This window comes from Dasypus novemcinctus, chromosome 2 (genome assembly GCF_030445035.2).
Source record: "Dasypus novemcinctus isolate mDasNov1 chromosome 2, mDasNov1.1.hap2, whole genome shotgun sequence".
Lineage (NCBI taxonomy): Eukaryota > Metazoa > Chordata > Mammalia > Cingulata > Dasypodidae > Dasypus > Dasypus novemcinctus.
This window is the reverse complement of record NC_080674.1, coordinates 35,368,443-35,384,169: the sequence shown is the minus strand read 5'-3', so window position 1 is coordinate 35,384,169 and position 15,727 is coordinate 35,368,443. Positions and strand designations below refer to the sequence as shown.

Below are 15,727 nucleotides of genomic sequence, written 5' to 3'. Positions count from 1 at the left end.
CACAGAAAACAGACAACCGGGGTAGGGGAGGGGAATTAAATAAATAAAAATAAATCGTTAAAAAAAAAAAAAAAGAAAAGGTCAAGATGATTTCCAACATGGCTAGCTAAGGAAGATTTTTTCTTTTTTCTTTATTTCTCTCCCCTTCCCAGCCCCCCTTCCCCCCCCCCCCCCAGTTGTCTGTTCTCTGTGTCCATTTGCTGTGTGTTCTTCTCTGTCCATTTGTATTCTTGTCAGCAGCACGGGGAAGCCATATCTCTTTTTGTTGCGTCATCTTGCTGCATCAGCTCTCCATGTGTGCGGTGCAACTCCTGGGCAGGCTGCACTTTTTTCGTGCTGGACTGCGGCGGCTTGCTCGGTCGGTAGAGGTGGGGTCTGGCTGCGGACGAGGGGTCGGTCCAGCTCTGGACGAGGGGTCGGTCCCGCTTGGGACGAGGGGTTGGTCCGGCAGCAGACGAGGGATCGGTCTCACAAGGGGTTGCGCGGTTCGGCTGACGGGGTCGCCCGGCGAAGCCGGCGACGAAGGGGTCGCCCGGAGAAGCCAGCGACGAAGGGGTCGCCCGGAGAAGCAGGCGACGAACTGGGGACAAGGGAGGCCAGGCCCTTGTCAGGGGCTCTCAGGACTGGAGGGCGCACGGCAGAAGAACTACCGCGGAGACAAGGTAAACACGCAAGTCCACTTTACTGAGGGAGAGGCAACAGTTTTATAGGGGCTGGGGAAGGCTGATTGGTCGAAGCCACGCCCTGTTCTGATTGGTTGCCGGCGAAAGGTCAGTGGGCAGTACTGGACGGGGGAGGGGTGGTGGTTAGGGATTGGCTGTCACTGTTGCTGGGGGAAGGGGCAGGGTTTAGGGATTGGTGACTGCTGTTGCTGGGGTGGAGGGCAGACTTGAGTTTCCCGCCCACGCCTGGCTGTTGCTGCTGTCGGGGGAAGGGAAAAGGGCGGGCTGGATTTTTCCGCCCACACCTGGCTGTTGCTGCTGTCGGGGGAGGGGAAAAGGGCAGACTGGAATTTTCTGCCCTGCGCCTGCGCAGGGAGAAGGAAGAAGAAGGGTGCCGCCCCACAAGGCATCGGGTGGCGCCATCTGGGAGGAGGGGCGGCCGTGGAAGCATGGCTGCCGAGAAGGGGAGACCCGAGGGCACTCTGCGCCCATGCCGAGCTTCCTTCAGGGGTGGCGGTGAGTCCGACCAGCCACCCTATTATGGGGGCAGCGGAATTAGGCCTACCGTGGCCGCTCCCCTGCCAGGCCAGCAAACCACACTTCAGCCCGAGGGGTGACCGCACTGGACGGCTCTCCTTACGGGATGCACTCCTTGCATGTGGGGCTCCCCTACATGGGGGACACCCCTGCGTGGCAGGGCACTCCTTGTGCACATCAGCACTACTCTATGTGGGCCAGCTCATCACACGGGTCAGGAGGCCCTGAGTTTGAACCCTGGATCTCCCATGTGGTAGGTGGATGCTCTATCCATTGAGCCAAACCTGCTTCCCAGGAAGCTTTTTAAAGAGGTGGTGACTTTGAAACTTGATCTTGATGGATGGAATGCCCGACAAGCAGAGACAGAAACCGATAAGGTCTTGTTAAAGGCTCTTGTTTTAAAATGTTTTAAACGATAAAATTTATTTATCTTTGGGTAGGTAATTTTCATGGTTCAAAATTCAAAGGTAAAAATGGGTATATATTGAAAAGTCTTGCAACCTGTCCTCCAAATAGTCCTCTTTATAAAAGCAACTAATTTTATAGTTCCCTTTGTCTCTATCTGAAGATGTTCTATGCAAATACCGAAGTAGGTACATATTGTCTTTTTTCCTACTCTTTTTTATACAAATCATTGCATGTTATACATACTGTTCTGCACCTTGCCATATCTTGGCTCCCATACTATATGCACCAACACTCAAGACACTATAATTGGGAAGGAGATGTGGCTCAACTGACAGAGCTTCCACCTACCATATTGGAGGACCTGGGTTCGATCCCTGGGACCTCCTGGTGAAAAAGAAGAAAAGAAAGCATGCCTGCAAAGCAAGCCAGTGCCTGAGCGAGTGCCCACGTGGTGAGCCAGTGCCCCGAGCAAGTGAGTCACACAAGATGATGACACATTAAAAGAGAGACAAGGAGAGAGTCAAGGTGAAATACTGCAGGAACCAGGAACTGCAGTGTTGCAGTTGACAGGGAATCTCTCTCCCCATCAGAGGTCTCCAGGATTGAATCCTGGTGAATCCTAGAGGAGAGAAAATGAGAAGAGAAGAAAACACAGACAGCAAAAAGCAGCAGCATGGGAGGAGGGGAAGGGGAGAAAAAAATTAATATTAAAAAAAGACACTATAATTATGAACTCATTTAATCCTTGGAACAACCTTGTGAGGTAGGTGTCACTATAATCCTCATAACCTTTTTTTTTTTAAAGATTTATTTTTATTTATTTCTGCCCCCCACCCATTCCCCCCATTGTTTGCTTTCTGTGTCTGTTCACTGTGTGTTCTTCTGTGTCTGCTTGTAATCTCATTAGGCAGCTCTGGGAACTGATCCTGGGACTTTCTGGAGTGGAAGAGAGGTGATTACTCTCTTGTGCCACCTCAACTCCCTTTTCTGCTACATCTTCTTGTTTTCTCTCCTCTGTGTCTCTTGTTGCATCATCTTGCTGTGCCAGCTCTCTGCGTCAGCTGGCACTCCTGCGCAGGGCGGCTTTCCCACGCAGAGCAGCACTTCTGCACCGCATTCCCATACGTGGGCCAACTTGCTGTGTGGGCCAGCTTGCCTTCACCAGGATGCCCTGGGCATCGAACCCTGGACCTCCTATATGGTAAATGAGAGCCGAATTAGTTCAGCCACATGTGTTTCCCAACCTTCATTCTTATAGATAAGAAAACTGAGGTCCAAGAACTAAAATGACTAGCTAAAGGACACATATCTATTTTTGGTGGAGCTATAGCTTGAACCCAGGCAGTCCAATTCCAGATTCCAAAGTTGCTTTTACCTCCATGTCTTTCACAGCCTCTACATAAAGAACTTTTTAATTCTTTTCTATAGATTATAGTTTCTGATTGTATGGTTGTACCAAAATTCATTTAAGCCATCTCCTACTGATGAACATTTATAAATGTTTTTTCCAATCTTACGCTCTGAAAAAAATCACTGCAGTGAATAGGCTTAGACATACGTCATCTCACACACATACCAGTATATCTGTAGGATAACCTTTTAGGAGTGAAATCCTGACACAATTTTTGACAGATATTGCAAAATTTCTCTCCCTCTCATCAGTAATGAATGAAAATCCCTGTTCCTCTTATCCTTGTCCAGGGCTCATTTAATATTAAAGTGTCCAGTGCTTGGCTAAGTGCTAAGAGAGGATTGCTAGTAATAAAGGAGTTCATCCTTGCTCTTTTTTAAAAAAATCATAAATAAAGATTTATTTATTTATCTACCCCACCCCCACCCCCACCCCCACCCCCTTGTTGTCTGCTCTCTGTGTCCATGTACTGTGTGTTCTTCTGTGTCTGCTTGTCTTCTCTTTAGGTGGCACTGGGAACTGATCCTGGGAACTTCCAGAGTGGGAGAGAGGTGCTCAATCTCTTGCGCCACCTCAGCTCCCCGGGCTACTGTACCTCTTATTGTCTCTCCTCTGTGTCTCTTTTTGTTGCATCATCTTTCTGCACCAGCTGTCTGCTCAGCTTGTTGCGTGGGCCAGCTATATGCTCAGGCCAGCTCTCCTTCACCAGGAGGCCCTGGGAATCAAACCCTGGACCTCCCATATGGTAGATGGGAGCCCAGTTGCTTCAGCCACATCTGCTTCCCCATCCTTGCTCTTGAGAACTTCCAGTCTTATTGGGAGTGGTTGGGAGATGAGTTACATTGGACCATAAGCTAACCTTTATTTAAAGAATAAATCAATCAGGCCATCAATTTATGTTTGGAGGAAGGCAGATGTAGCAGTTTGATATGGTTCATGAATTCCAAAAATAGATATTGGATTATGTTTGTAAACTGGTCTGTACCTGGGTGTGATTAAGTTATGATTAAGGCTTTGATTGGGCAATGTCAGTAGGATGGGGTGGGGAGTCACAGAAAAACTGTACCTGGAGAGAAGGGAGGTTGGAGTCTTGAGATGAAGCCCCAGGAAGTGAGCACACAGAGGAGCTTGGTCGTGAGGAAAGGGAGAAGGCCCCAGAAGGGAAACAAGCCATTCGCCTCATAGTCTACAGCTGACCTTGTGGAGAAAACAGAGTAACTGAGCCTGGAAGGAAATAAGCCCCGGGAAGAGAGGAACCCAGGAAGCCTAAATTCTGGCAGACATTGGCAGCCATCTTGCTCCAACATGTGGAAATAGACTTTGGTGAGGGAAGTAACTTATGCTTTATGGCCTGGTAACTGTAAGCCCTTACCCTAAATAAATACCCTTTCTAAAAGTCAACAGATTTCTGATATTTTGCATCAGTACCCATTCGGCTGACTAATATACAGAGAACATATCACAAATAGTATATTCATCAAGCCCCCACCACATCTCCAGCTTGGGCTGTGTTTTGCGAAATATTTAAAAAAAAAATCACCTCATAGTCCTTGCTCACAATTGCTTAGTTTCTTCAGTAGGCCCTTATATAAAGGCACCAGGAGACTAAGAACAATCCAGGCCTATTTCTCACCATCTTCAGAGGAGGATTTAAAAGACTCTAGTTGTCAAAGGCCAAAGAACTTCCTATTTACAGTGAAAAGAAGAGGGAGGTCTGCAGATATAGGACCCATTTGCTAAAATTGAAATTTGGCAAGAGGCCATTAAATAACATGCATTTAAGTTCTTAGATACAGTATTATGTATACAATATAATATATACTAAATATAATATGTCATTATACTATGTAAACCGTAATTTATAGCCAATGATTTTAGAAGTGCAGGTTCTCCCCGGAATGCCTGAGTTTAAATTCTCTTTTTGCTTCCAGGCTTGCTAATTGATTGCTGTCCTCTCTGCTTTTCTTCTAATACCACTTTACTCAGTAGGTATTGAGTTCCTACTATGTGCTAGGCATCTGATAAAGATAAATAGGATGCACACGTAGGCAACATCGAGCAACTCAAAAGAGGAGGAAATGCAAATGGGTAGGCCTCAACTATCTGACAGAATAAGACCCTTCCCCATCTGGGAGTACTCTATTATCTGTTGCTTTTAGCTGTCTGTGGGAAGAAATACGACTGCCTTTGGTCTAGAATTGTTTTCATGAGAGCTAAGACTTTTTTCTATTTATAATTTTCTAAGAAAGCTTAGGATAAAATTAGGAGAAAAGAGCGAACTTAAACTATTGTATGTAAATGAAAATACTTCGAAGTCCAGGGGCTACCATCTGTGTTTATTGATAGATCGAAAATTATTTGACCTCAGCCAAATGGAACTTTTTCATTAGTTGTGAGAGACTCTTCTGAGGCGTCTGTGCACAACCCAAAGATCAATAAAAAATATGCAGATACCTAGAGATTTTAACTTACCTGTCCTCATTCTCTTACTGCTCCTTTAAAAAAAGCATAAGTTGTCATCACTGAGTCAAAACTGCCTTGGAAAGCAGCTGCCCTTTCAGTTTTGACAAATGTTCCCCCTTTGTTGCCATGGTTTTCTGGGAGTGCATGGATCCAGTGGTAGTGTCAAGTTTCCAGAATCATCATATTGCAAACCAACTTGACCACAATGCTGAATGGCTGGATGATTATTATAATGCAGAAGGGTTAGAAGGGAGGGAAATTTGGTGAGATGGATTAGAAATTAAAAGCCATTATTTCATGCTTACTTCGGCATCATATATACTAAAATTGGAACGATACAGAGATTAGCATGGCCCTTGCACAAGGATGACATGCAAATTTGTAAAGTGTTCCATATTAAAAACAACAACAACAAAAAGTCCATTACTTCTAGTCCAAGAATTGGGCCTGAAGTTAAAAACAAACAAAAACCCTCCCAGCTAATAACTGAGAGGTCACTTTGCTTCTCCTTCTACAATCCCTGAAATGGGGTGAGATATGTCCTGCTTTGCGGATTGTACTGAGAACCAAAAGATAGCAATCGCTTATTTAGTTCTTGTTGCCTACTGGGCATGCTTGAAATGTTTCTCCTGGCTCGAGTTACTTAATCTTTACAAAGATCCCCCAACCACCAGCAAGTAGTTACTGTTATCAAGCTCAATTTCAGGTGAGACACCGGGAGATGAAGTAATTTGCCCAGGGTCACAGAGATAATCAAGGGCATTGTCTCGGCGGGTTACATAAAATGCCTGGTCCAGTGCAGAATGAAAACTTGGGGCCATGGCAGAGGCAGGGAAATCAACCTCCCCTTTCCACAATGGATGGGCAGCTCCCCAGGGATTGCACCCTCTGTGCCAGGCCACATCCGGTACCTGGGTAAGAGTGGGCAAGAGGCCCTGCCAGTCACGGAGTCACTGCCAGCCTGGCGTTGGGTTGGCAGCTGCCCTGCCCCACCGTGAGCCACCTGAGGGGTGGGGGAGGAGTCCGCCCTGCTCTGATCTTCCTCCAGCCAGTACCCAGACACTCACGGTGGGTAGATGTTGAATCAGGAGACCTGGTTACTGCTGGGGGGCAGAGGGTTGCCAACATCGTGGGGCCAGGGGGTGGGCCCCCTGGACCTTTCTAGGGTAGGCAGGGAGGTGGTGGGAAGTACACTGCCTGTAAGCCAAGGGTCCAAGTCCCCTATGCAATGATTCAATATCCCATCAAACTTCACTTACAAAGCACCAATTTTTTTATGCTAAGTTATTAAGAATTTCAAGTCAGCAACCGCAGGGCATTAAACCTTGAACACTTTTGCGTAGTTGGGGGGGGGGGTGTTTCTTAATCCCAAACCCTTCTGAGTGCAGACCCTGCACGACTGTGCTCATCTCTTGTCCAGGACTAGACCTGGCCATACGTAGGCTCCAAAATATCTCCCTGCCATTTCCCACTCCTTACCCATACTAACATTCTGACTATCACCAAAAGATCAGGGAAATAAAAAATACTTGAAAAGTGAGAAAGTGAAAATTAGCTCACACTTAAATATCTGACATGGCACTACACTCTGAAGAGTAAAAACTGTGAAATATAAGGCAATATTATTAGTCCTGACAAATAACTTCATTCTTTAATACCACCATAAAACCTTACTTGATCTTCCCAGATATAATTGTCCACTCTTTCCTTGTGTTGCCTCTTTATTTGTATAATTATAATGTTAAGAACTTGGGTTTTGGAGTCAGACAAACGGGTTGGAATCCCAGTTCTAGTTTTGGATTTGGGTAAATTACTTGCATCTCGAAGTCTCAGTTTTCTCACCTAAAATTGGGGATATGAAACTGGGCTGCTTAAGGATGTCAAGCAGGTTGGAAACAAGACGACAGGTTTTTTTCTTGAAACTATGAATACAAAGGAAGCACATTCGTTTCCAGTTTTTGTCTGTTGGGAGGGACTTTGGTGGTAGGTGGGTCGCTCACGGGGATTAAAAGGGTAGAGAGCAAAGTCACTGGTGAGATAATGCTTAATACACTGCCCAACAAAAAATTAACGGCAAATGTTTATTTTTTTCACTTGACTGAATTTCTTGCGAGGTGGATCCTTGTCTAATTTGATCTGTGTCTCACATAAGGCTTTGCGTCAAATATGGAGTTTAAATACATTTCCTTTGTAATCTTGACTGAAACCGAGGGTTTTGTAATGGATAAAAGAAGTCTCTTAAGGGCTTTTTAATAATCTTACCTATTAAAAACACAAACAGCTAGTGGAAAAATGAACTCGACGGTGCCTTCTATGATCATTCAAACCTATTCCTTAGCGCCTGTTAACACTTGAATGTCTAATTTTTTTCTCCATTAAAAACAATAAAGCTTAAATGTCACTAATGTGAACTTTGAACGTATCAAGTAATACGGTACGATTCAATGCATGACACTTTTGGACATTCGCTACCAAAGCAACAAGCAAAAGGAAAGGAACGACTGCAATGAGCCATTGCCCGGGACGACTTAGTGATAACGTAGTGGCTCATTGGACGACGGCAACATCTCCGTTATCCAATCACCTGGAAGTCCCGAAGAAAACGTTCTCTGGATTGGCCAGCGGAAACATCTCTTTAGATTCATTCAAGAAGGGGCTTGGCGTGGGGCTAGGCTGGAAAGGTCTTCTGGCCAATTAGAGACCGTACGGGGGCGGGCTTTGCCGCTGGAGGGAGGCGTGGAGCCCAACTCCGAAGGCGAAGCTCCACCAGTCGGCCCTGCAGCCGCGGGGGTTGGGGCGTGGCCTCCGGCTCCCGGCTCGGGGGCAGGCGCGCGGAGTGGGCGGGGCCTGTGCCTGGGCGGGGCGAGCGGTGTCAGCGAAGGAGCCGGATACGGGCGGCGCCGTGGTCGCCGCTGCCCTGGGGATGGGCGGAGCTCCAGCCGCTGGTGCTGGTGGCCGCGGCCGCTGCGGTTGCCGGAGCCCGAGCCGCCGCCTCTGCTCCCGCGGGTCGCTGCTTCCCAGGGCGGCGGTATGCTGGGGAAAGGAGTAGTCGGTGGTGGCGGCGGCACCAAGGCGCCTAAGCCCTCTTTCGTGTCGTACGTGCGACCGGAGGTGAGAGGGCGCCGCGCGGGCGGGGCGTCGGGACCGAGGGGCTGCGTCTGAGGGGCGCCGGCAACCCCTTCCCCGCCGCAGGGAGGCCCGCGGGGCGCTTCCTGCCGGCCTGCCACCCGGGAGCCTGGGCGGTGAGGCTCGCGGGGCGCCCTGGGGCCTCCGCGCAGGCCGGAGTCAGGCAGGTGCCCGAACGGGGGACCTGGCTCGCTTGCCGCCGGGTGGCGGGGCCGCAGCCGGAGAGGTCCTGCGGCCTGGGACGGCTTCGGTTACGGTGCAGAGGAACGGGGGCTCTGGGCTCCTCTGGAGGAGGACCCGACCCCCTTGTGGGCCTGCCTAGAGCCGGCCACTCGGGTGGGTCTGTCCTGCCTTTGGAATTTCTCAGTGACTCTTGAAAGGAGCACGCCTGTCTCGGCCGCTGCTCCTGAGAGTGCTGTTTGATGCCGCTGGCAGGATACGGACACCAACTCCCGCCACTCATCAGCGTTGGAGGGAGAAACTGGGGGTGCCGCTCTCGCCTGGGCCGTACTCTCCCGGTGATATTCTCCTCTGTCGCTTTTTTCCCTTTCATTTCACCCCCTCATCGTCAATCACCCTTTCCCTCTTTCTTGTTTATGCTTCACATACTTTCTTCATGGAATTTTATTGTCAAGAAGTTCATTCATTCAGAAGATATATTTTGGTTTCTTACTATGTGCCAGTCACTGTTAACTTAGGATATTCAGGAGTGAACAAAACAAAGATCCCTGCTATCCAGGAGCTTACTTGAGAGGGTGAGGAGAAACTGAGTAAACAGTAGATACATTTAAGTACATTGCCTAGCATATTAGACAGCTATAGGTACCACTCAAAGAAAATGCATCTTTTTCCTCATTCCAAAGGTGACGTTTGAGTAAAAACTTGAAGGATGTGAGAGATCTGAGGAAAGAGTAGGTTAAGTAGAGGGAGCAGCCAAGGTGAAAATAATGAAGTGTCTGGGGTGTTGGATGAGACCAAGGGCAGGAGCTGGGTGGGGGAGAGGAGAGGAGGTTAGAGAGGTCAGACCTAGTGGGCCGTGCTCAGGGCTTCTCTAGCACTAGCTCCTTACCCAAAGGCTTAATTAGATGCTCATTTTGTGTTTGTGAAGGCTGTTTCTGCTTCTCTCTCTCTCTCTCTCTCTCTCTCACTTTAATCAGCAGTGTGTAGGAGCACTACAGAATTCTTGGTCTCTGGGTGTCTTCCTCTTTCAGTAAAGCAGTGGCAGGCAGGACACAGAAGAGAGACTTGAGTAGCGGCTGCTTCTGTAAGACCTCTTGGGGCCTGAAGGCTTTGCATATTGTGTCGTCAGATTCAAGATGTGTGTATTTTCTCCACTGGAGAATACCCTTGAAACAAGTCTTATTTTTAGCCTAATTTTCAGATAAAAACCACTTCCTCTGTTAACACTTGATATGGAGTCAGGTCATCTTAAATTTTCAGTAGGCGTCCTTTATGTAACATTAAAGTAATGTGATCGGCTTCTCTTTGTGTCGTTTTTGATTGAGACCTAGTTGAAGTGCAATTCCTCTTTAACCTTTCCTCTTCAGTAAGATTAAAGTGCAAGTGGAAAGTCTTCCACTTCAGGAGTTCAAGAATGTCCAAATTCTTCACCTACCAAGTGCACATATTGTAATTAGACTGCATTTTCCCTATTTGCCTCCAGGACCTGATATATTTCCTTTGAAGGGTAATTAGGGAAGGGGAGTGGTTCAACCCAAGATTAAGCCTGAAGTGGTCACATTTTTCAGATCCTTATAGTTTGCTATTTTTTTTTTTTGCATTTAAATAATGATGTCTAGACATTATGCTTCTTTGTTGTAGTCTCTCAAAATATTTTGTAACAGAGCATAAGGATCTGACCTGAATTGTGAATTTTTTTTTAAGTGTAGAATGGAATGAGAAAGCAAATTATTTTTAATGCATATAGCTTTTGCCAACAAGTGGGTTGTATCTTTTTTTCTTTATCACATTGTTGGAAATGCAGCATTGAGACATGGCTACTGTGCCTCTCAGCACTGATCTGGTATCCTCTTTCTTTGATTATGTAGTAGGAAGAATCCTTAGAATACTTTTCTAAAGACCTTCATTTATCTGCCTCAACTCTCCCTCACATTGCCATCATCTACTGCCTTCGGAGCGTGTCTTGCTGTCACTTATTTCTTTGTACACACTTTGCTTTTGCACACTTTTTGTTTTGAAATTGCACAGTTTCTCAGATGCTGGTAGATCACTGAGGAGCTAGAAAATCTGTGTCTTGTGATGATACCTGGCCCGAACAATGAACTCATCTGTGGCTGATCAGACCTCAGAAGGTTCAACCGTGACTGCCATCAGTATGCCAAAGAGTATACCTAGAGTCAGCACTTTGTGTTAAAAACTTAAGTGCTAAAGTGAATAAAGGATTGGAAAATCATGCTTTTAAACATTATGTGTTCTTTTTCTTTCTTTCTTGTGACCAGAAAGGATTGACATTGAGAAGACTAAAATGAGGGGTAGTAGTTAATTCCAACTTGTAAAATTGGACCTCTGCTGGAGTAAAGCGGGCTCTTTTGTCATTGATTTTCCTAAATCAGTGAATGTGAAAGTTAAAACCCTGCATCATACATAATTTAGAACCTTTGTCATGGTTTGTAAACTCTTCTCAGAGGGTTACAAATAGGTAAAGCAGGCAAGTGGGAAGCTGAGGTGATAAGGAAGGATCATACCTGTTGGCTGGTACCTAAAAACATCTTGGCACCCCTATCGCAGTTTAGCGGCAGGCACAGGGTGCAAAGGACATCGGTACCTCTGCAGCGGAACTGCTGAGCTTCAGGGTGGCATATGGTTAAAATTTGAGTGTTAGATCCATCTTTCTTGTTAAAAAAACAACTTTTTGAAATATTATTTCAGAAACCATAAGTGTTCATTGCAGAAAAGTAAGAAAATACAGATATGCCAAAAAAATAAATTTTTAAAAATTATCAACTTATTCACAATTTGGAGTATAGCCTATCAGATATGCTCATAGGTATATATGTGTACATATTTTTTTTTTTACCAAAATGGGATTAATATTGCTGATTGTATTTTATAATCTGCCCTTTTCACGGAAAATATGTATTGTAAACAACTTTCCATGTCAATTGCTAATTTACATCTATCTATCTATCTATTTATTTATTTTTGATTGTGCGTAGTACTCTTTATTTTTCATTTTTCTTAATTTCCAGGCCTTCAACAATGAGCTCCTATAACTTGAAACAAAATAAAACATTTCTGAAAGTCAGGTGAACTCACAACCACCTAGGCCCAGCCCAGGACACAGACTTATACCATTCTAAATTAGACCCTGTTTCTCAACAGGAGTACATGATGTGATGGCGAGAGGTTAGGTAGCACAAAAAGCCAAGGAAGTTAAAGTCTGATTTTTAAATAGTTCTTTGTGGTGCTGAAAGACAATTCTGATTATTCAAGACTGTCAGTTCTCTGCCCAGTTACCTTGAGATTTTAAGCACTAGTTTGACAATTTATAGTGATTAAAACTGCTATATGCCTGTACTCTAAAGCTTGTAAATAAAGGACCATTAGGTGGTCCTAAAAGAAAGTTCTGGTTTACTAAGAGCCCATTCCATTTTGATGAGGGAATTGAATCAAAGCTTCAGGTGTTCTCCTGTTGTTCTTTGAAACTTATACCAGGAAAAATTTAGCTTTTATGGTGTCATACTTGCCTGTTTCTGTGTTGTATTCCAAATATGGTTAAAATGTCCTTTCTAATAGAGTTTAGGTAGGTAGCTGATTGGAATTTACTAATAATAGTTATCAACTGCTTTGTGGATTTTTAGAGTTGGAAGAGAATTGAAAGATAATCTACTGTTTCATTGTCCTTTTATTATACGTATGTGGAAATTGAGGCCTGGAAGGGTAAATATCCTTCCCGGAAGAGCGATAAGAACTGTCTTGTAATAGCCGCCAGGATTGGCTATGCCATGCCCACAGAAGCCCAGGAAAGGTTTTATCATGAATTGGGAAAAAAAGGCAAGAGGAGAGATAAAAATTGAGAAGGATGAAAAAATATGTACTTAAGGGCCAAATACTGTGGTTTTTCTTTTCTTTCTTTTCATTTATCCCTCAAGGAAAAGAACATTCAATTGCCTAGTCCTCTTTTTTTTTTAAGATTTTTTAAATTTATTCTGCTCTTCCCAATCACTCCCCTTGTTGTCTGCTCTCTGTTTCCATTTGCTTGTTTTCTGTGTCTGCTTGTCTTCTTTAGGCAGTACCGCGAACCGATCCTGGGATCTTCCAGAGTAGAAGAGATGCTGAATCTCTTGCGCCACCTTGCATCTTTTATTGTCTCTCCTTTGTGTCTCTTTTTGTTGCGTCACCTTGCTGCGCCAGCTCTCTGCTGTGGCCAGGTTGCTGCGTGGGTCAGCACTCCTGCATGGGCCAGCACTACTGTGTGGGCCAGCACTCCTGCACGGACCAGCATTCTGCTCAGGCCAGTTCGCTGCATAGGCCAGCACTCTGCTTGGGTCAGCTTGCTGTGCAGGCCAGCTTGCCTTCACCAAGAGGCCCCGGGAATCAAAACCTGGACCTCCCATATGATAAACGGGAGCCCAGTTGCTTGAGCCACATCCGCTTCTCCCTAGTCCTCATTTAAGGCCACTTCTTTTGGTGGGAAGAAGTGAACTTATGATCCCAGAGATATGACTGGATATATAATCATTAATTATTTACTATACTAACATTTATTAGGTATTTTTTTGTGACAGGAACTGTGGTAATAATTATCTCATCTCATCCTTTCAACAGTCTTTTGAGGTAGGTACTATTATTACGCCCCCCGCCCTTCAAAAATTTTTAGATATGGAAACTAAGACTCAGAGAAGTTAAGTAACTTGTCCAAGGTCACAGCTAGCAGAGGTTGGTGCCAGGATTTAAACTAGGACTGTTTGACTTCAGTGCTCATTCTTTTTTTTTTTTTTTCCTTTTACTTAATAAATACAAAGAATATTATTAGTGAATCATACTTATAGTAATGATTGGTATTTGCACACTAGAGTGCTTTTTCATTTTGTTCTCTATTATCTTGGCTTTTGTTAGGTTACCAGCCACAGTAGACACAGGGAGCCTCTGGATGTTTTAGTCTCTAGAGGCATTACTTTCCACATATACAGTCAGCAGATACTTCCTCAGCAACTGCTGTGTACTAGTTGTGGGGGATACATCAGTCTGCAAAACAGATGAATTAATTTGAGCTTGTATTTTGGTAGAACACTACTTTGTTGGACCATTAGCTTTGATGACTTGGTGGATAGATGAAAAGAAGAGGTCGACTTACCCTAAAACAGATCTCCTGTCCCAGTCCTAGCAGTAAAAGTACCTTTAAAAGCAAAGTCTACAATCTGTAACTTTTTCTCCACTTGAAACTTCTTTCCTGTTAACATTTTTTCTTGTGATTGGAGATCATCAAAGGATATTAAAAGTTTCTTCCTAAAATGATCACTTTCTTAGCTGTGGCTTTAGCCTGATGATCTGACCAAAGCTTCCGCTTTTCCCCTCCTGCATGTGCTTCCTGTGGCATCTCCCTGGGTCATATCCAACACAACTTCTGCAGATGGAGGTCAGGAGGTGTCATGAGGCTGTGTCAAGGAGGTACTTCCTGCAGTCTGATCAAACATCTGCCACATGGACAGCTACCATCTTAGAGCCAGATGCCCTTCTGCTCCCTACCCTGTCTCTGGCATTAAAACCAGAGCTGCCATCAGAATCTTAGGCTATGGGGATCCTGTACATAGAAGTTTTAAGTTCTAGATCCTTCTCTAAACATCCTCAACAGGATGTGGGATGTTCTTGGAATATTTTGATGTTAAGCCATCTTGTGTGGCAGTGTGCTTTAGAGAGAAGTAGATTTTCAGAGGCCAAAATTTTTTTAAATCACTATGAAAACAAGGTAGCTCTTATTTTTAAGATAAAGACAATGTAGTACAATTGTAATCTTTGGAAGTTAAAAAAAATTTTTCCTTGATTATGTTACCTTAGCTAAGGCAATTATTTTCATTTTTGAGAATGTTTTTCTAGGCTTTGTTTATGTGCATGCATCTCATAGGCTTGCAATTATAGTACTTGTCAAAATGTATAATTTGTGTATGGTTGTCATATTTGAGGATGACACTGCTAATCCATAGTGGGAGAGCATGTACTTTGACTTGTTTTTTCAGCAGAAGCCACCCTTAGTTTCTCATCAAGTTACCCTATGACTTCTGGTATGTGCTTCTGAGATGACAAGGAGGGCAGCGGGTTTGTAACTTTTTACAAGAAAATATATGAGTTCAGAAAGGACCGAAGCCTTTACCGTGGCTTTGTCAGGGTTAACCCGTGGTAGCCAGCTGAGAGATTTAAATCAATTATGTGAGCTTTAACAATTACCAGGGGTAGACATCAGGGTAGATGGGGTTTTTATCAAACACATGCTCAGCGACATCGATAAAGTAGAGTTGTCTCAGTCTAAAATCCTGAGTGTGTTTATTCTGACTGAAGCAGGTTTTATGGTAGATGGGACTCATAAAAATGTCTTCTAAATCTTCAGATTGAATCATTTAAAAAACCATTTTAAACCTTGTGAGATAGGGTTGGAGGTTGGATTGAACTGGAGTTATTCTTTTTTTTTTTTTTTAAGATTTCTTTCTTTCTTTCTCTCTTCCCCCTTGTTGTTTGTACTTGCTTTGTCTGTTCATCTTCCTTGTTTCTTCAGGCGGTACCAGGAACTAAACTCAGGACCTCCAATGTGGGAGGAAAATGTCTAATTGTTTGCGCCACCTCCACTCCCTGCTTTGTTGTATCTCTCATTATGTTCCCTCCCGTGTCTCTTGTTGCATTGGATCGCTGCACCTGCCCATCGTGGCAGCTTGCTGTCTTCTGTAGGAGGCACAGGAAGCTGAACTAGGGACCACCCATGTGGTAGGTGGGAGCTCAGTTGCTGGAGCCACATCTCCTTCCCTGGAGTAATTCTTTTTTTTTTTTTTTTAATGATTGATTGATTGATTGATTTACCGCCTCCCCCCCAGAGTAATTCATATAACCTCTAATCTTCTGTAGATTTGGGAGGAATAAGAGGGAGGTAGAAATGGAAAAATGAGAATAT

The 15,727-nt window shown here is 44.6% G+C and overlaps 1 protein-coding gene and 1 non-coding gene across 2 annotated transcripts in view; both read left to right on the top strand.

Annotated features, from left to right (window-relative positions):
• The first annotated feature begins 5,778 nt into the window (after positions 1-5,778).
• Positions 5,779-5,882, top strand: LOC111762212 (U6 spliceosomal RNA). Its single transcript, XR_002795382.1, has one exon. It is a non-coding gene; the product is annotated as a U6 spliceosomal RNA (small nuclear RNA).
• Positions 5,883-8,312: 2,430 nt separating this feature from the next.
• The window catches only part of MTMR12 (myotubularin related protein 12), a 101,405-nt gene continuing 93,990 nt past the window's right edge, over positions 8,313-15,727 (top strand). Inside the window, exon 1 of the mRNA XM_058307541.2 lies at positions 8,313-8,592. Within this exon, the coding sequence (XP_058163524.1) occupies positions 8,512-8,592 (81 nt within the window). The 5' untranslated portion in view covers positions 8,313-8,511. The remainder of the gene's footprint in view (positions 8,593-15,727) is intronic.